Here is a 23,112-nt window from a genome sequence, read left to right as displayed (position 1 = left end):
TGTGGTGATTTAGGGAAAGCCCTCTCTTACATCAACAAGCATTTCTTCAGTGATGCTAATGGAAACCGAGGTGGGGCACCCAATGTTGCTGTGGTGCTGGTGGATGGCTGGCCTACAGACAAAGTGGAGGAGGCTTCAAGACTGGCAAGGGAATCTGGCATCAACATCTTTTTTGTGACCATTGAGGGCCCAGATGATAGCGAAAAGCACAATGTGGTTGAGGCCAATTTTGTGGACAAGGTAATCTACATCTCTATTAATGATGTCTATGTCTGTATTCAGATTTAAACCTGAAAACATCTTAGCTAGATCAGCTCATCATTGTTCTCAACCAGAGAACAAGAATTTCTAAACTAAAACTACTGTAGGACACAAAACTAGTTTTGTCCTGCAGTTTGCCAGTCCTGGTGCACACTCCAGGTCTGAACCAGATTCCCTATAAATATTTCGGGCAAGTTTTCAAAAACAAAAACAATAGTGTGACTCCTACTGATATCTTTATATGCATTTGTATAAAACGTATATAACACTGTCGAAGTTTTTGGACAGCAAACCATCACACCCACCACAAAGGATGTCTGTGTTTGCTGTAAATATCTCTTCCCTGGAACTAAGGGGCTTATACATTTTCCAGTATGATACTGCAACTGTAGATCCATGAAGTCATCACACACCCCCATTGTTGTTATGAAAGAACTTGAGTGTCGTGCACCAAGCCCTGACCTCACTAATACTTTTGTGGCTGAATGGGCACAAATCCCCACAGACACACTCCTAAATCTAGTGGAAAGCCTTCCAAGAAGTAGAATAGAAAAGAGATTGAATATGATGTTCCGAAAGTACATGGGGTTGTGATGGCCAGGTGCCCATAAACATCTGATCATAAATGTTATATATATAGTCATAGACCTAATGTGTAGCTACATTCCCTAGATATTTTATAAGGTAGCAAGTAGTGCAATTATAATAATAATAAGAACAGTAAGTGCACTTCAGTGGCAATGGATCACCACACGACTGCTGACCAGATTATATTTGAGCCATTCTCAACCCAGCAGTGATCCTCAGCCCAGCAGGAGTGTGTGTTGTGCTGTAGGAGTGTATCAGGAACAGCAGTTTTGCTAGGGTTTTTAACTCTGCATACACTGCATTACTGTCCACTTAATAAGAAAAACATGACTTGATAGTCCACAATGTTAGAGTTAGAGACTATAGCTTGTCTGTTTACTGTGTGAGTCCATGTGTGTGTGATTTGTGTATAAGTTGGGTGTTGTATTTCAGGCTGTTCTTGGTGGACGGCTAATTCTGTAGTCTGTGAAGCAGGTTATGGGGACTGTAGTTCATTTTGGGGATTGTACAATGTAACCGTTAGCTAGCCAGCTAATGGATTTAGCTTATGTTACAAATGAACGTGTTATGGTATCTTTTGGCAGATTTGGATACTTTTATATATAAAAAAACAAATGCTGTCTTATGATATAAACAGTCTACAGTAAGATCTAATCTACTCTCTACTTGTGAGAAATATAAGCTAACATCTTAGCATTTTGCTAGCTTTGAAGAGACATGAGGCATTTCCAAAATTATATTATAGTAGATAGATAGATTGATAGATTTATTTATATGAGAGGATACATCTACATTCATATACACTGATCAGGCATAACATTATGATCACTGACAGGTGAAGTGAATAACACTGATGATCTCCTCATCATGGCACCTGTTAGTGGGTGGGATATATTACGTAGCAAGTGAACATTTTGTCCTCAAAGTTGATGTGTTAGAAGCAGAAAAAATGGGTAAGTGTAAGGATTTGAGCGAGTTTGACGAAGGGCCAAATTGTGATGGCTAGACGACCGGATCAGAGCTCTTGTGGGGTGTTCCCGGTCTGCAGTGGTCAGTATCTATCAAACGTACCCTTAAAGGATCTGCTGCTAACATCTTGGTGACAGATACCACAGCATACCTTCAGGGATCTAGTGGAGTCCAGTATGATCATAAAATCTCAAATAAGTACCGTATTTTCGTCCTCTTGTGTTTTTTCTTGGTGTACACTTTTTAAAGCATCTCTATCTATCATTTTAAACACAGTAGGATTTTCCAGCTGTATACATTTTAAAGTGCACTTTGTCTTTAAAAGTCACAATATTCATCATTTTTATTACTCCATAAATTGCGAAAGTCATTATTTTTGTGTGTAAATCTATTCTACCAGGCTGTGTGCAGGACCAACGGCTTCTTCTCTCTGCCAGTGAGCAGCTGGTTTGCTCTGCGTAAGGCAGCACAGCCTCTGGTGAAACGTGTGTGTGACACAGACCGGCTCGTGTGCAGTAAGACATGCCTGAATGCCAATGACATTGCCTTCGTCATTGACGGCTCAAGCAGCGTAGGTACCGGCAACTTCCGTACGGTGCTGCAGTTCGTGGCCAACGTGACTCGAGAGTTCGAGATCTCTGACACGGATACACGCATTGGTGCTGTGCAGTACACTTATGAGCAGCGACTCGAGTTTGCCTTTGGCCAGCATAACACCAAGGCTGATGTCCTAAATGCCATTCGTCGCATTAATTACTGGAGTGGTGGAACAAGTACGGGTGCTGCCATCACTTATGCTGCTGAGAAGCTCTTCAGCAAGTCCAAGCCGAACAAGCGTAAGATCATGATTGTCATTACGGACGGGCGCTCCTACGATGATGTACGTGCACCTGCTCTGGCAGTGCATCGCTCAGGTAAGTTTTTCCCAAAAAACATACTCTGGGTTAGACAAGATTCCCTAATTTTACGTTAGTCAAGATTCCTTAATTCCCGACTGTGTTACAGCTATCCATAAATTAATCCTATAGTTGGCATGGTGTAAGCTGGAAGTTTTATTTTTTTTAAATGATAAATTAATTTAATATATATTAATTTATTAAAATTGAATATAAAAAGAATATAAATGTCTAAAAATATATTATAAAATTAATTAATATAAATTAATTTATTAAGTAAACACCCAGCGGTAGAAATTTCACCCCATTCTGTAGAAACTGGAAGATTCTTTAATTAAAAAATGTTCATGGCACTGCAAAAGAAATTTCTATCAGCTCTTATATTTGCAAAAGATATGGCACGGTATGTCTGACTTGGTTCATTTTCGTTGCTATTATCAAGTATTCGCACATATCAAGCCCACATATGCTTTTCTTAACATTAACTAAACGTTAAACATGTCGTAACTCTTCGATCAGGTGTGATTGCCTACTCCATCGGCATTGCCTGGGCTGCACAGGATGAGCTCGAATACATTGCCACAGACCCAGACAAAGATCACTCCTTCTTTGTGGATGAGTTCGACAACCTTTACAAGTATGTGCCGAAGATCATACACAACATCTGCCACGAGTTTAACTCTCAACCACGGAACTAAGCCAGACATGGACTTAACGGGTTTGGATCATCTAGAAGCCTGAATTCTACCAGATGTAATGTATGATGATGCCTGCAGTAGGTTTATACACCCATAAGGCCTTATTATTGTCATTATTAAGAGAAGATTTGGACGGGTTCCAGTGTTTTTTGGAGCTTTTTATAGCACAGAGATTTGGCACAGGGCTTGAATAGCAAGCTTTGATGTTAAAGTATATATTTTGAATGAATCCGTGCATCAACGAAGTTGTCTAGATGCGAAGGGGTGTGAGAACTTGGTTGCTGGATGATAACATATCATAGATTATATATTTAAATAACATGGTACTAATATAACTACTACACCTCTACGATAAAGGTATACAACAAAAGATTTTCTAGCTTTATATACATAGAGAAAAATGCTAGATATTTCCTGCAAACAATTCGCCTAAGTACAAGTTTCTTGTAATAAATTTGGTACAATGATAAGATCTAAGGTTTAAAATGTAAGTATGGGTTTTTGAAAGTTTTTGTATTTTTGTATTATGCGTGGCTCTTTCACATGTTCTTGTGGTCAGTGCAGCTGGATTAAAAAAACGTAATGCATGTTAAAGCGGAGCTGCAGCACATCAACCCAGTTTCGACTAAAATCAATTTTCGGTTGCGAGAAGAATGATGAATTCTAACATTTCTCAGTTTATCTGTGTGAACGTACATTTCTCAACCTTGCAATTCAAGCATACCATATAATTTTTGTTATATTTCAACTAAAGATGTTTCATTTTTAAACTTCTGTAATATTTGTTTTATTTGTACATATGCATATTAAAATGAACCCATAGCTTTCGACTATGTAAGTGGCAAAAATTCTTATTTTAATGCAGTTTTTAATAAAAGATGATATTGATTCAAGTCTCATGTGTACAGTATTATATTAAGACTGACTGTTAGATCCTTCACCAAAAATGGCAACTGATTGTAATGTAGTCATAAATTCTTACTTGTTCTGACATTTAGTAGTATTTAACATTTTTGAGAAATTGATTTAGTGTTTAATAAATCTTTATTGCTGATGCACACATCAGAATAGGTCATTAATATTAATTAACTATTTAGTATCTCATTGACTTTAACTGTGGTATTTCAGAAACTGATGATCTGCGGGGAAAAAACAAAACAAAAAATAATTCCAGTGAGCAATGGTTCTGTAGGTGGAATGCCTTGTTTATGGTAAGAGGTCAGAGGAGAATGACTAGACTAGACTGGTTTAAGATTACTGGAAGGCTGCAGTGACTTACCACAGCGAGCAGAAAAGCATCTCAGAGCATGCAAAATGTCCGACTTTAAGGTGGAATGGGAGGAATGTGAGGCTACATTGGACATAAACTGGGCAGATAAAGATTCATTCAAAGTTATTGAGTTTATATTTTCCTCCTGTGACCATTAATTGAAGCTCTTGACCAGCATCTACATGGATAAATGTATTACCCTGCTGCCACATGATTGCTTGAATAGATAACTGCATGAATATTCACGTGTTTGTAATAAATATAGGTGTTCATAATGTGCACTATATGGCCAAAAGTATACAGACACCTGATCATCACACCCATATGTATACGTTCCCAAACCTTCACCAAGCACATCATTTTCTACAATGTCTTAGTATGCTATAGCATGAGGACTGACGAGTGACCTTGACCAGAGCTAAGAGGCCCAGACCTGTCCCAGCAAAGCTATTGTGCACAAAGCAAGATCTATGTCTATAATCTATGTCTATAAAGATTTGCCCGAATTTGGTGTGGAAGAAACCTGAGTGTCCTGCACTGAGCCCTGACCTCAACCTTAGTGAAAACCTTTCAGATGTACTTGAACACAGACTGCGTCTGATGTCAGTTCACCAAGCTCACATGTCTGTGAAGGTATAAAACTCCTCAGTCACATTCCAAAATTATCTAGATAATCATAATAAGAAGATAGATAATCTATCTATCTATCTATCTATCTATCTATCTATCTATCTATCTATCTATCTATCTATCTATCTATCTATCTATCTATCTATCTATCTATCTATCTATCTATCTATCTATCTATCTATCTATCTAGAATAACATCCTTCTATATTTGGATATACCAAGCAGAATGTCTTTAAGACAAAAGAGAAGCCTGCATTAATTTTGCCCCGGTCAACAGTTTGACATTTTTAAAACATGATCAGACATAACGTCCAGTTCTAAGTCCAGTTCTGAGTCGATCATAGATCCATCACTGCTCTCTTCTTCAAAACCTTATCCCCTAATGCTTAGCCCCACGCTCCAATTTTATTCAAATAAATCCAAATCTAAAGCAACTAGCCAAGTCTCTTCATGAACTAGTCATATAATAGGGTCAATAAAAGAACAGTTTCCTCTGCAGCTGTTTGCAGTCACTTGGGTGGGATCAGAGGAGAAGCTCCCAGGAAATTTGAGGAATGTTATTTACACTGAACAAAAAGAGCTCTGTTGAGGGGGATAGTCAATTTCCTCTGTTACACTGAGGCAATAACATCTTGATTTCTTAATGATTTTAGAACCCAGAATGTTGCAATGGACATGTAGCACTTCTTGGGTCTTTAAGTAGTTGTGTGTTTTATTTATTCAGTCTTCATGGTTGAGCAGTGTGCTCTACATAATCATACAAAAAACTGTATATGGTTTTATTTTTCGCATACTCCGTTGCTTACTGAAGGTAATGTATAATCCTAACCGTATTAACATTTCATTCCGATTACATGATATTATCATTAATTCCTAGAGCTCCACATAGCGCAGGGATGAACATCTGGAAATCAACATCTGTATCAACTTAAACCATCATAAATGCCTTTGGCTGTGAGAGCCAGCTGTATCGTGTCGCTTCTCTACTCCAGTGGTTTTGTTTACATCCTCCATTCTCCCCTTTCCCTCTCTTTCTTCGCTCCCCCCCCCCTCTCTTTCTCTCTCTCTCTTTCCAAACCCTACACCATTTCCTGTGTTCTAGATTAGTCTGATGTGTGCTACTCTAATGTTCTTGCAAAGTTTTTACATATCACAATAGTCAATGGTTACTGCGCTCCTCCTTTTCTGAATTTGCAGTGAACTTTTGGAATGGCACACTCACACACACTCTCTTTTTCTTTCACACACACACACGCACAATTCCAAACATGGTGTCTCAGGCTCCACCTCGTCCTCCACTCACCCCACTTTCTACCATCCCCCTTTTCCCTCCTCCCCTCTTTGCTGTTGTGAAACACTGTAAAATCTACGCACCTCACCCGCAGACAGTCGAAGGTATGTTACATTTTGGTTTCTTCCTAATGTTAGCGTATATCACTGCAGTCCGAATGTTCTTATTGTGATTGTGGAGGTGTGTTAGATTCTAAATGTTAACGTGTATAGTGTCAGGTCTGTAGTGTCACTTAGAAGTTAGGAACATCCATGCACAGCTCTGAAGCAGAAAACTGAACTCATTTGCATGAACATGAAAATCTTGTGGTCATAAACTTTTCCTTTTTGAATGTTTCATCAAAAGCAACTTATCAAAAGCGGGGAAGAATCTTCAAGATTGCCAAAAATTTTTAATATGAGTTGCATAATTTCTTATATTAATGTAAGTCTCGGGAATAGTTGTATTAAGGATAATTGTATTAAAAACAGAAAGATCTGGTATATACAGTTACTGATATGAGTTGTGCCTTCCTGAACCAGGGAGTGAGAAAAATTAGCACTGACACCTTTGGACCTTGGTCACCAGAAAGTACTTTAGGTCACTGTGTCTTCTTCAACATGTTCACTTGCCTATGCAGAAGATGGAAAAGATGTCGTGTATTCACCTGTCTGAGAGTAAGCACATATTAATACACCTAGAGGAGGAGAGAAATACCCAATGGATGGGAAATATAATTTAATGTAATGAAATCGGGCGGAAATAGGACATTTACTGAAAACTACTACTTAGCTAGTAATTCACCATTCTGATTCTAATTCTATATCATAAAGCATTTTTAGATTTTACTGGGAAAAAGAAAGTGAAATCATTCTTCATGCAACTCCAAATGACAGTCAACCAGTGAGGCTTGCACTTGCAAATAAGTCAGAACCTCGCAACACTTCAGATGGGTCTTCAGCTTCTAAATATGAATACTAAGATATAATAAAACTTTATATAAAGGTGAACATTGCGAGCTAGCTAATGTTATGTTACCTGAGCTAGAACGTTCTACGGATAACCAACAAGAAATAAGCAAACAACAGTAAATCATTACAAGCTATGTACAGCATACACCACTGGTGTGTACAGGAGATCACGTCTCTGCTGCTTTCCTAAAGACTAATGCTTAAGATGTAAGTACACTCGAGTTACAGACCCATGGATTAATAATGCAAACATCCAGGCTGGATAGAAAAGTAAATGGTTAGTGTGAGTCAGCTAACATTAGATAGATAACGCATGTCACATGCTGAAAAACCTAAAAGTTGTTTATTTATTTTACTTTTGACATACTTTGATACTCCTGACACTGTCTTCTTGAGTATGTAGTATCTGGATTTTGTAAGGAAGAAGCTACTTAGCTTAAATGTGTCATCAAACATCATAATGAAGAAAAAGTCTGGTAATGTTGTTCTTGCCAAATGGGTTTGCTCGAGTATTTCATAAACTGCTGATTTCCTGGGATTTTCACACAGAACAGCTTTTAGTTAATAAAAGCCGATAAAAGAGACCAGAGAAAAATGGCCAGATTTATAAGAGGTAACTTATATAATCACTCTTTACAACTGTGGTGAGCAGAAAAGCTTCTCAGCATGAGTAAGATATTAAAGGTGGATGAATTACAACAGCAGAAGACCTCATTGGCTTCCTCTCCTCTCAGCCAAGAACAGGAATCTGATGCTATCATAGGCACATACTCACAGAAACCAGGCAGTTGAAGATTAGTATAATCACATCACCTGGATTTAATCTTCAACTGTCCAGTTTGTGTCTAAGTTAATGCTCATGATAGCCTCCGATTCTTGGTCTTGGCGGACAGGTGTGGAACCTGACATGGTCTTCTGCTGTTATGCTTTTCTGCTCACTATGGCTATACAGATTGTACAGTTATTTGAGTCACTATATACTTCCTGTCAGCTCAGACCAGTCTGGTGATTCTCCACTGATCTCTCTCATCAGTAAGCATTTCTTCGGCATGCAGACTCTCCACAAACAGTTTTTTTTTGCTTGTCATACCATTTCTCAACTTCAACCCATAGCTCAGAGGCTGAAATCTTCTACTCAACTTATTCTAACCAATATCTTCACAGAAATGGACACAAATGCAGGTATGGAGGGCACACAGACGATTGATAAGCCAAGCACACAAACTGCCGGTGGCTCTAAACCCCTGCACCGCTTCCTCAGAGGAGAGCCAAAAACAGTTGGGGTGAGTGAGAAAACACACACAATCCTGATTGGATTAAACTATACAAACATCATAAGGTCAGGACACACAGAATTCATTGGAATATAATTAAATTTCTGTTGAATTTTACACCTAAAGACTTAAGATCATGCATCTTCACCAAGTAAACCCACATCCCAGCTATAAACTTATTTGCACAAAATTATTCGGGCTCAACTTTTCTTATTTTCAGTAAATGTACAAAATAACACACTTTCACTCTGTCGAGGACATATAAACAAATCTCCAAGTGGACAGAATTATACACTTTATTGCCAAAAGTGTTGGGACACCCCTCCACATCATTGAATTCAGGTGTTGCTTTTCAGCAGTTGGGCTTGACCACTTAGGTCCAGTGAAAGGAACTTTTAATGCTTCAGCGTACCTAGACATTTTGGACAATTTCATGCTCCCTACTTTGTGGGAACAGTTTGAGGATGACCCCTTCCTGTTCCAACATGACTGCACACCAGTACACAAAGCAAGGTCCATAAAGACATGGATGAGTGAGTTTGGTGTGGAGAAACGTGACTGGCCTGCACAGAGTCCTGACCTCAACCTAATAGAACACCTTTGGAATTAATTAGAGTGGAGACTGTGAGCCAGACCAAAACTGGGACGTTTGCTTTTACATGCACATGAATGTAATATGGAGTTGTCCCGCCCTTTGCAGCTATAACAACTTCAACTCTTCTGGGAAGTCATACAACCTTAAAAAATGATACAGGAAAATTTCACATTTCAGATTTGACCTATATTATGTTTTCCTGTGTTTCTTATCTACAAGATTGTCCTGTTGTTCCTCGGCTTGTGTCTGTTCATGTTTGGGATTCCTCTAAAAGGGGACAATTTGGAAACATCAGCAGAAAGCTATAGCCCCTTTTGGCTGGGCATCTTGGTAAATACTTTATTTTTCTTTGTGACAAATTCCAAATCAAATTTTACGTCATATACACAACCTCACATAATATGCAGTAAAACACCTTATTGACTGTTTGCATCATAAAAAAGAATCAATATGAATAAAAATATACTAAAAATAGAATGTAAATAACATTTTAATTAAATAACGAATTTACTATACCATAAAAATGTATACATGAATGCATTAATTGTCTTAGGGAGCTTTCCCTTGCCAATATCACCTATGGATTGCTCATTAAAGATTTTACAAATGTAAATTGTAAACTCAATATAATTTGTATTCTAAAGTTTTATACCATTAAAGCTTCTATCCATTGTTAAAAGCGCTACACAAATAAAATTGAATTGAATTAAAAAAAATTAACACACATCTGAAGCTGTGAATCATGATTCTCCTCATGTTAAATCTGTAAAATAATTTATAACTAAGTGAATATATCATAAAATATATACTACTACTACAAAAATATACTAGTGCAAATGTAATCGTACTTTTTTTAGGTCTGCAGATTGTCCCTTGAACATGATGCACGATGATTGCTGAAAAATTAATTTCATTTATAGAATAGTATAATAATTATAATAGTATAATAGATATTATCTGATTTATGTGTGAAATGTCTGATTCAACAATTTAACTGCTGCATTATTCCCATTTTCCATACGCTCCATACAATTTCCATAGATTTACCCAGTTTATAACGCCCAACTGTGCTTTATAAACTGCTTAACCAGATGATATAGATGTAGTGCTAGGTTTAACTGCATTAATACTTCCATCTGTACATAGACAACCTCAGATACAAACAATACAACATTATTTTAGACAGGATGAAATAATTTTATCAAATCAAGTCAAGACGCTTTTATTATCATTTCAATAATATATAGCTGATGTAGTCAGTACATAGTGAGGACCATGGTGCTACATAAAACAACACAGAGCTACATAAAACAAAAAACAACAAAGAGCTACATAAAACACAAAACAACACAGAGCTACATAAAACACAAAACAACACAGAGCTACATAAAACAAAACAACACAGAGCTACATAAAACAAAAAACAACACAGAGCTACATAAAACAAAACAACACAGAGCTACATAAAACAAAAAACAACACAGAGCTACATAAAACACAAAACAACACAGAGCTACATAAAACACAAAACAACACAGAGCTACATAAAACACAAAACAACACAGAGCTACATAAAACACAAAACAACACAGAGCTACATAAAACACAAAACAACACAGAGCTACATAAAACACAAAACAACACAGAGCTACATAAAACACAAAACAACACAGAGCTACATAAAACACAAAACAACACAGAGCTACATAAAACATCACAGAGCTACATAAAACACAAAACAACACAGAGCTACATAAAACATCACAGAGCTACATAAAACACAAAACAACACAGAGCTACATAAAACATCACAGAGCTACATAAAACACAAAACAACACAGAGCTACATAAAACACAAAACAACACAGAGCTACATAAAACATCACAGAGCTACATAAAACACAAAACAACACAGAGCTACATAAAACACAAAACAACACAGAGCTACATAAAACACAAAACAACACAGAGCTACATAAAACATAAAACAACACAGAGCTACATAAAACACAAAACAACACAGAGCTACATAAAACATAAAACAACACAGAGCTACATAAAACACAAAACAACACAGAGCTACATAAAACACAAAACAACACAGAGCTACATAAAACACAAAACAACACAGAGCTACATAAAACATAAAACAACACAGAGCTACATAAAACACAAAACAACACAGAGCTACATAAAACATAAAACAACACAGAGCTACATAAAACATAAAACAACACAGAGCTACATAAAACACAAAACAACACAGAGCTACATAAAACAACACAGAGCTACATAAAACACAAAACAACACAGAGCTACATAAAACAACACAGAGCTACATAAAACACAAAACAACACAGAGCTACATAAAACAACACAGAGCTACATAAAACACAAAACAACACAGAGCTACATAAAACAACACAGAGCTACATAAAACACAAAACAACACAGAGCTACATAAAACAACACAGAGCTACATAAAACACAATACAACACAGAGCTACATAAAACACAAAACAACACAGAGCTACATAAAACATAAAACAACACAGAGCTACATAAAACATAAAACAACACAGAGCTACATAAAACACAAAACAACACAGAGCTACATAAAACACAAAACAACACAGAGCTACATAAAACACAAAACAACACAGAGCTACATAAAACATAAAACAACACAGAGCTACATAAAACATAAAACAACACAGAGCTACATAAAACACAAAACAACACAGAGCTACATAAAACACAAAACAACACAGAGCTACATAAAACACAAAACAACACAGAGCTACATAAAACAACACAGAGCTACATAAAACACAAAACAACACAGAGCTACATAAAACAACACAGAGCTACATAAAACACAATACAACACAGAGCTACATAAAACACAAAACATCACAGAGCTACATAAAACAACACAGAGCTACATAAAACAAAACAACACATAGCTACATAAAACAACACAGAGCTACATAAAACACAAAACAACACAGAGCTACATAAAACAAAACAACACAGAGCTACATAAAACATAAAACAACACAGAGCTACATAAAACACAAAACAACACAGAGCTACATAAAACATAAAACAACACAGAGCTACATAAAACACAAAACAACACAGAGCTACATAAAACACAAAACAACACAGAGCTACATAAAACACAAAACAACACAGAGCTACATAAAACATAAAACAACACAGAGCTACATAAAACATAAAACAACACAGAGCTACATAAAACACAAAACAACACAGAGCTACATAAAACATAAAACAACACAGAGCTACATAAAACACAAAACAACACAGAGCTACATAAAACACAAAACAACACAGAGCTACATAAAACATAAAACAACAGAGCTACATAAAACACAAAACAACACAGAGCTACATAAAACATAAAACAACACAGAGCTACATAAAACATAAAACAACAGAGCTACATAAAACACAAAACAACACAGAGCTACATAAAACACAAAACAACACAGAGCTACATAAAACATAAAACAACAGAGCTACATAAAACACAAAACAACACAGAGCTACATAAAACATAAAACAACAGAGCTACATAAAACACAAAACAACACAGAGCTACATAAAACACAAAACAACACAGAGCTACATAAAACATAAAACAACAGAGCTACATAAAACACAAAACAACACAGAGCTACATAAAACATAAAACAACACAGAGCTACATAAAACATAAAACAACAGAGCTACATAAAACACAAAACAACACAGAGCTACATAAAACACAAAACAACACAGAGCTACATAAAACATAAAACAACAGAGCTACATAAAACACAAAACAACACAGAGCTACATAAAACATAAAACAACAGAGCTACATAAAACACAAAACAACACAGAGCTACATAAAACACAAAACAACACAGAGCTACATAAAACACAAAACATCACAGAGCTACATAAAACACAAAACAACACAGAGCTACATAAAACAAAACAACACAGAGCTACATAAAACATAAAACAACACAGAGCTACATGAAACATAAAACAACACAGAGCTACATAAAACAACACAGAGCTACATAAAACAACACAGAGCTACATAAAACACAAAACAACACAGAGCTACATAAAACAACACAGAGCTACATAAAACATAAAACAACACAGAGCTACATAAAACACAAAACAACACAGAGCTACATAAAACACAAAACAACACAGAGCTACATAAAACACAAAACAACACAGAGCTACATAAAACAAAACAACACAGAGCTACATAAAACAACACAGAGCTACATAAAACACAAAACAACACAGAGCTACATAAAACAACACAGAGCTACATAAAACAAAACAACACAGAGCTACATAAAACAAAACAACACAGAGCTACATGAAACAACACAGAGCTACATAAAACAACACAGAGCTACATAAAACACAAAACAACACAGAGCTACATAAAACACAAAACAACACAGAGCTACATAAAACACAAAACAACACAGAGATACATAAAACAACACAGAGCTACATAAAACAACACAGAGCTACATAAAACAACACAGAGCTACATAAAACACAAAACAACACAGAGCTACATAAAACACAAAACAACACAGAGCTACATAAAACATAAAAAAACATAAAAAACAACACAGAGCTACATAAAACAACACAGAGCTACATAAAACACAAAACAACACAGAGCTACATAAAACACAAAACAACACAGAGCTACATAAAACATAAAAAAACATAAAAAACAACACAGAGCTACATAAAACAAAACAACACAGAGCTACATAAAACAAAACAACACAGAGCTACATAAAACAACACAGAGCTACATAAAACATAAAACAACACAGAGCTACATAAAACACAAAACAACACAGAGCTACATAAAACAAAACAACACAGAGCTACATAAAACATAAAACAACACAGAGCTACATGAAACATAAAACAACACAGAGCTACATAAAACAACACAGAGCTACATAAAACACAAAACACAGAGCTACATAAAACATAAAAAAACATAAAAAACAACACAGAGCTACATAAAACAAAACAACACAGAGCTACATAAAACATAAAAAAACATAAACAACACAGAGCTACATAAAACAAAACAACACAGAGCTACATAAAACAAAACAACACAGAGCTACATAAAACAACACAGAGCTACACAAAACAACACAGAGCTACATGAAACACAAAACAACACAGAGCTACATAAAACACAAAACAACACAGAGCTACATAAAACAACACAGAGCTACATAAAACAAAACAACACAGAGCTACATGAAACAACACAGAGCTACATAAAACATAAAACAACACAGAGCTACATAAAACAACACAGAGCTACATAAAACACAAAACAACACAGAGCTACATAAAACACAAAACAACACAGAGCTACATAAAACAACACAGAGCTACATAAAACAACACAGAGCTACATAAAACAACACAGAGCTACATAAAACACAAAACAACACAGAGCTACATAAAACAACACAGAGCTACATAAAACAACACAGAGCTACATAAAACAAAACAACACAGAGCTACATAAAACATAAAACAACACAGAGCTACATAAAACAAAACAACACAGAGCTACATAAAACAACACAGAGCTACATAAAACAAAACAACACATAGCTACATAAAACAACACAGAGCTACACAAAACAACACAGAGCTACATGAAACACAAAACAACACAGAGCTACATAAAACACAAAACAACACAGAGCTACATAAAACACAAAACAACACAGAGCTACATAAAACATCACAGAGCTACATAAAACACAAAACAACACAGAGCTACATAAAACATCACAGAGCTACATAAAACACAAAACAACACAGAGCTACATAAAACACAAAACAACACAGAGCTACATAAAACATCACAGAGCTACATAAAACACAAAACAACACAGAGCTACATAAAACACAGAGCTACATAAAACAACACAGAGCAACATAAAACAACACAGAGCTACATAAAATACTGAGCTACATAAAACAACACAGAGCTACATAAAACATAAAAAAACATAAAAAACAACACAGAGCTACATAAAACAAAACAACACAGAGCTACATAAAACACAAAACAACACAGAGCTACATAAAACACAAAACAACACAGAGCTACATAAAACACAAAACAACACAGAGCTACATGAAACACAAAACAACACAGAGCTACATAAAACACAAAACAACACAGAGCTACATAAAACATCACAGAGCTACATAAAACACAAAACAACACAGAGCTACATAAAACACAAAACAACACAGAGCTACATAAAACATCACAGAGCTACATAAAACACAAAACAACACAGAGCTACATAAAACACAGAGCTACATAAAACAACACAGAGCAACATAAAACAACACAGAGCTACATAAAATACTGAGCTACATAAAACAACACAGAGCTACATAAAACAACACAGAGCTACATAAAACACTGAGCTATATAAAACACAGAGCTACATAAAACACTGAGCTACATAAAACAACACAGAGCTACATAAAATACTGAGCTATATAAAACACAGAGCTACATAAAACACTGAGCTACATAAAACAACACAGAGCTACATAAAACACTGAGCTACATAAAACACTGAGCTACATAAAACAACACTGAGCTACATAAAACAACACTGAGCTACATAAAACAACACAGAGCTATATAAAACACAGAGCTACATAAAATACTGAGCTACATAAAACAACACAGAGCTACATAAAACACTGAGCTATATAAAACACAGAGCTACATAAAACACTGAGCTACATAAAACAACACAGAGCTATATAAAATACTGAGCTATATAAAACACAGAGCTACATAAAATACTGAGCTACATAAAACAACACAGAGCTACATAAAACACTGAGCTATATAAAACACAGAGCTACATAAAACACTGAGCTACATAAAACAACACAGAGCTACATAAAACACTGAGCTACATAAAACAACACAGAGCTACATAAAACACTGAGCTACATAAAACAACACAGAGCTACATAAAACACTGAGCTACATAAAACACAGAGCTACATAAAACACTGAGCTACATAAAACACAGAGCTACATAAAACACAGAGCTACATAAAATACTGAGCTACATAAAACACAGAGCTACATAAAACACTGAGCTACATAAAACACAGAGCTACATAAAACACAGAGCTACATAAAATACTGAGCTACATAAAACACTGAGCTACATAAAATACTGAGCTACATAAAACACAGAGCTACATAAAACACTGAGCTACATAAAACAACACAGAGCTACATAAAACACTGAGCTACATAAAACACTGAGCTACATAAAACAACACAGCTACATAAAACACTGAGCTATATAAAACACAGAGCTACATAAAATACTGAGCTACATAAAACAACACAGAGCTACATAAAACACTGAGCTATATAAAACACAGAGCTACATAAAATACTGAGCTACATAAAACAACACAGAGCTACATAAAACACTGAGCTATATAAAACACAGAGCTACATAAAACACTGAGCTACATAAAACAACACAGAGCTATATAAAACACAGAGCTACATAAAACAACACAGAGCTACATAAAACACAGAGCTACATAAAACAACACAGAGCTACATAAAACATAAAAAAACATAAAAAACAACACAGAGCTACATAAAACAAAACAACACAGAGCTACATAAAACACAAAACAACACAGAGCTACATAAAACACAAAACAACACAGAGCTACATAAAACAAAACAACACAGAGCTACATAAAACAAAACAACACAGAGCTACATAAAACACAAAACAACACAGAGCTACATAAAACACAAAACAACACAGAGCTACATAAAACAAAACAACACAGAGCTACATAAAACAAAACAACACAGAGCTACATAAAACAACACAGAGCTACATAAAACAACACAGAGCTACATAAAACATAAAACAACACAGAGCTACATAAAACAACACAGAGCTACATAAAACAAAACAACACAGAGCTACATAAAACAACACAGAGCTACATAAAACAAAACAACACAGAGCTACATAAAACAACACAGAGCTACATAAAACACAAAACAACACAGAGCTACATAAAACATCACAGAGCTACATAAAACACAAAACAACACAGAGCTACATAAAACACAAAACAACACAGAGCTACATAAAACATCACAGAGCTACATAAAACACAAAACAACACAGAGCTACATAAAACATCACAGAGCTACATAAAACACAAAACAACACAGAGCTACATAAAACATCACAGAGCTACATAAAACACAAAACAACACAGAGCTACATAAAACACAAAACAACACAGAGCTACATAAAACATCACAGAGCTACATAAAACACAAAACAACACAGAGCTACATAAAACACAAAACAACACAGAGCTACATAAAACATCACAGAGCTACATAAAACACAAAACAACACAGAGCTACATAAAACACAAAACAACACAGAGCTACATAAAACATCACAGAGCTACATAAAACACAAAACAACACAGAGCTACATAAAACACAAAACAACACAGAGCTACATAAAACACAAAACAACACAGAGCTACATAAAACATAAAACAACACAGAGCTACATAAAACACAAAACAACACAGAGCTACATAAAACATAAAACAACACAGAGCTACATAAAACACAAAACAACACAGAGCTACATAAAACACAAAACAACACAGAGCTACATAAAACACAAAACAACACAGAGCTACATAAAACATAAAACAACACAGAGCTACATAAAACACAAAACAACACAGAGCTACATAAAACATAAAACAACACAGAGCTACATAAAACATAAAACAACACAGAGCTACATAAAACACAAAACAACACAGAGCTACATAAAACACAAAACAACACAGAGCTACATAAAACACAAAACAACACAGAGCTACATAAAACATCACAGAGCTACATAAAACACAAAACAACACAGAGCTACATAAAACATCACAGAGCTACATAAAACACAAAACAACACAGAGCTACATAAAACATCACAGAGCTACATAAAACACAAAACAACACAGAGCTACATAAAACACAGAGCTACATAAAACAACACAGAGCAACATAAAACAACACAGAGCTACATAAAATACTGAGCTACATAAAACAACACAGAGCTACATAAAATACTGAGCTACATAAAACACTGAGCTACATAAAACACTGAGCAACATAAAACAACACAGAGCTACATAAAACATAAGACAATACAGAGTTACATAAAACAACACAGATCTAAGGACTAAGAGTAAGTTGTTTTAGCCACATAAAGTGCAACAAGTGCAACCTAGTGCAAACAGTGCAAGACAGACAATACAGGAAAGATACACAAAATAGCACTGACCAGAGTACAGACTGTATTAGCATTGTGTAAATAAGAGATTAGTAGACAGTAAGAGGGTCGTAAACATGTGTACACTTGCAGTAGCGGCATTAAAATTTGTGTCCATGCATAAACCGCATATTATCAGTGTTTATATGGATGGTTTTGTAAACATAGATTCATAGATTTATCATAGGCATAATATGTACAGACATATACATCAATGAAAAATAGATGGAAGGACATTTTAAGAGGATCTATAAAGAGCGTGACAGAAAAGCACATTTATGCTTATAACACACTGAGCTTTGTTGGCTTGTAAAGTTTCTAAGGATGAATGAAATCCAGCCTCTACATTATAAATGAGATCATTTTCATCATGCATTTAATTTAAAATAGTTCTGTGATAGTATTACACTCAATTGAGTGCTTATCTTGTCATACTAATGTGTATCTTCTGCTTTGCAGTACTTTATTTGTGGTATTCTCTACATACAGTCAGAACGCAACACCACGAAAAAGATTGTGAGTGCTCTAACTTAAACTTTTATGATATTTATATATGTATATGTAGGTACATCTCTTCCTATCCATATATGACTTTGCTATTCAATTTTTTTTTTTGCGATTACTAAATAATATGTTCCGAATTAATAAATGTACAGTATAATAATATTATTTTCATTCATTATGAATGTAATACATTTAATAAAAGTTTATTCATATGATTTTATTTCTCTTGCAGGTCACAATTAGTCTTGCTTTTAGTATCATCGCAATACTGGGGACTATAGTTGCTGTAATAATTTTCATCAAATCTTTAGCCTCATACTCTCATTATATGTATCGATTTTACGACAATGACACAGACGTGGCCGTGGAACATTATGTAAGTTATCAGCAACAGAAGACCTGTGATTAAGAATACGATATGCATTTGTAGATAAGAACGTTTTCTTTTAAAAAAAAACAAATCTTATGCATTTTTGTTGGTTGTTTCCATTTTACTTCTATATTACTCTATGCCAAAAAAAATATTTTTCTAAAACAGAACCTGATATTTCAATGATTTAATCATGGCTGTTATTATATTATAGATGTAAACAATATCGATTCATCTACAGAACATCAGTATAGATCTCTAGATCCATCTATAACTTTAAGAATAGGTTATATGATGCCTTGCAGAGGTCTGACATCCCATTCAGGGTACCTTCCTCCCTTGCACCTACTGTTGCTGGGATGATCTCCAGATCTCCCCTGGATACCCAGAAGGGATCTCTAAGTCATTTTAAATGATTTACTATGGAGATATTCAGAAAACCATGATTCAGAAAATGGTGAAAAGGTTATTACACCATTCCACTCCAACATTATTGCATATTGGGATGCATATGCTTATAAACCTGAGCTACTGCTCTTATCTGAAACACCTTAGCATGGTTATTTAATTCCTGGTATAGTATGTAAACCATTATGATGGTTATATTATTATTAATATTAATATAATATTAAAAATCCCTCTGCAAATAAACAGAGGGATTTTTTAATCATAATAAATGTTATATTATGATTATTAAATTTTTACCGCACAATCTTTAGCAGGTGAAATTTTAATCATTGAAATTAAACACTGATCCCATTCATCAGATGCAGCTCTACAGCATGGAAGCCGTGTTCCTATTCCACAGCTTGGTGGCAGGAGTGATCCTCATCTCCATGTCTGTGTTCGCTCGTCTGGCACTGCACTCGAGTAATACACAGGTTAAGAGGAACTTCCTTAATTTTCTGTCACCTCTCCATCTAATCCTGTTCTTTAGCTTAGCTACGGAAGAATGTGGATAATGCAGTTACTACAAGATTATACATATATCTATATATCTCTATATATATTATTCAGATAGATAGATAGATAGATAGATAGATAGATAGATAGATAGATAGATAGATAACTGTGCTAAAGCTAGGCAGGTGTGAAGAACTGTTTATTACTGATTGTTTTTTTATCAATTTACAAAATGCAAAGTGAGCCAACAGAGGAAAAGTAAGTGTATGAGTAACTAGTTATAAATTTGACAAGGGCCAAATTGTGATGGCTAGATGACTGGATCAGAGCATCTCCAAAACTGCAGCTCTTGTGGGGTGTTCCCGGTCTGCAGTGGTCAGTGTCTATCAAAAAGTGGATCAAGGAAGTAACAGTGGTAAACTGGTGACAGGGTCATGGGCAGTCAAGTCTCACTGATGCACATGGGGAGAGAAGGCTGGCCTGCGTGATCCGATCCAACAGACGAGCTACTGTTGCTCAAATTGCTGAAGAAGTTAATGCTGGTTCTGATAGAAAGAGGTCAGAATACACAGTGCATGACGGGTCAGGGCTGGTTTGACAGCAAAAGGGGGACCAACACAATATTAGGCCGGTGGTCATGATCGTTATTTATATATACATCTACATCATGAGGTAGAAATGCATCAGAATGTGCAAAAATAACAGAAGACAAAATAAGAAACATTGTGCAGTGTGAAGGCAGGGTATTGTACGTTCTAAATTACAATAAGTATTAAGTATTGCTTAATCATAAAAATGTAGCATTACAAATGTTTAAAAAATTAAGAAGCACAATGAGGAACAATGAGGAGCATTACAAATGTTTAAAAAATTAAGAAGCACAATGAGATTTGGGGCTGAAAATGTGAATCTGTAATTATACTATATTGTGTGTGACAGCATCAGTTAATCTTTCTCTCTCTCTCTCTCTCTCTCTCTCTCTCGCTCTCTGTAGATGTTTGTGGTCATGCGTTATCCACCGTCAGCAGAGTGAAGCCTCTTTAGAGAAACCTTGGGTGAACTCCAAACGCTAGTCTTCCATACGTATCTCTTATTAGAATTCATTCTATCAAGTAGCTGTCAGCATGAGCAGGTTATTTGTGACAGTGTAAACAGGGACCAAACTGAAAGTGGTTCAGTTGTTACTCAGAGACATTCAGGCCGCGGTATATCATTGCTAGATATAATAACTGTGAAAAACTCTTGTTAGAATGGATTCTCTATGTTCTAGCGTTTGCAATGCCGAAGATGGAAACTCATATATTACCATTCTGTACTTTTTGGCATAAAAATAAAAGAACGCATGAAATGTGAGACATTTCACTATATAACTTACACATAAACACTGTACTAATTCACATATGGAAGTGTGTATTGCCAAATAATCTTTTGTATGAAATGAACCTAACAAAACTATGAAGTTTGTTGTACACAGCCAATAAGTATAATAAATGCATTTTTGTATATTCTATGTATTGTACATTTGCTTTTCCATCCCATATATGATCAAATAAATAGAATAGACAGAATAGCGTTAGAATAATAATCAATTATCTTCTTAACAAAGCAATCAATCATTTTCCGTCCGTCATTTTCAGTCCGTTTTTATGACAAAAAAAGTATTGTGCTATTCATAATTCCATATCTGAATGAGTTATTTGACTATAATGTTTATCATAATTGAAAAAGGAAAACTGTTTAAATCATCTTAATGTAACATCAGCCCAAGACTATATTCCTCCTTACCAGAATATTATAAATGACATTTTGATCATTTCATTATGGCTATTTTTACAGTAAAGAAATATACAATATAGGTCCGGGTTGTCTTTGGGAAAGTAAAATATTTAATATTATATTATATTATTATAATATTATAATATAAAATTATATTATTATAATATTTAATATTTTTATTTAATTAAAAAACAACATTGAAATGGTGTAAAATTAAAGCTGCAGATGGGTCTGTTTTAATTAATCAGCAATTTGCAACAGCCATCAGGTTAACAGGCATGTTCACTCAATCTAGTTAAAAATAATAAGCAACCTAATATATAAATAATGATTTGCATAATATAACAAGATGTTCCAGTGTATGATTTGTAGCAGAGAAATTTATGGGAAAAGTCTTTTATTAATTCTTGATATAGCACTAGCCCAAGACATCATCCCTCCTCACCTGCATAGGTCACAATTTCCATTGTTTTAGTTCAACCCTTGACATGCACTTCCTGTTCCCCTCCTCATTGCTTAGCATGAGCATAACTTTCTAATTAGCTTAACTTTCATGATGTCATTCTACTCTTTGGATTATCCATGAACTTTGCTCTGTCATGCCTGGGCATGCTTCAACATTTGCCTGTTTCTGATTCTTCTTCTTCTTTCAGCGTTT

At 35.1% G+C, this 23,112-nt stretch overlaps 2 protein-coding genes across 13 annotated transcripts in view; both read left to right on the top strand.

The window, feature by feature from the left end:
* The window catches only part of vit (vitrin), a 30,928-nt gene extending 26,623 nt beyond the window's left edge, over positions 1 to 4,305 (top strand). For all 12 annotated transcript variants that reach the window (XM_058384859.1, XM_058384857.1, XM_058384853.1 and 9 more), the window contains 3 exons: positions 14 to 240; positions 2,219 to 2,732; positions 3,234 to 4,305. In XM_058384859.1, the coding sequence (XP_058240842.1) occupies positions 14 to 240; positions 2,219 to 2,732; positions 3,234 to 3,412 (920 nt within the window). In that variant the 3' untranslated portion in view covers positions 3,413 to 4,305. The remainder of the gene's footprint in view (positions 1 to 13; positions 241 to 2,218; positions 2,733 to 3,233) is intronic.
* Positions 4,306 to 6,550: 2,245 nt separating this feature from the next.
* si:ch1073-291c23.2 (uncharacterized protein LOC799862 homolog) lies at positions 6,551 to 22,188 on the top strand. The gene is made up of 7 exons (XM_058385080.1): positions 6,551 to 6,707; positions 8,718 to 8,836; positions 9,642 to 9,752; positions 19,361 to 19,417; positions 19,638 to 19,781; positions 20,543 to 20,656; positions 21,673 to 22,188. Exons 1-7 carry the CDS (start codon positions 6,581 to 6,583, stop codon positions 21,709 to 21,711), a joined length of 711 nt encoding a protein of 236 aa, XP_058241063.1. The 5' UTR covers positions 6,551 to 6,580; the 3' UTR covers positions 21,712 to 22,188.
* Positions 22,189 to 23,112: the final 924 nt, after the last annotated feature.

This window comes from Hemibagrus wyckioides, linkage group LG29, assembly GCF_019097595.1.
Source record: "Hemibagrus wyckioides isolate EC202008001 linkage group LG29, SWU_Hwy_1.0, whole genome shotgun sequence".
Taxonomy (NCBI): Eukaryota; Metazoa; Chordata; class Actinopteri; order Siluriformes; family Bagridae; genus Hemibagrus; species Hemibagrus wyckioides.
This window is presented reverse-complemented; position numbering and strand designations above follow the sequence as displayed.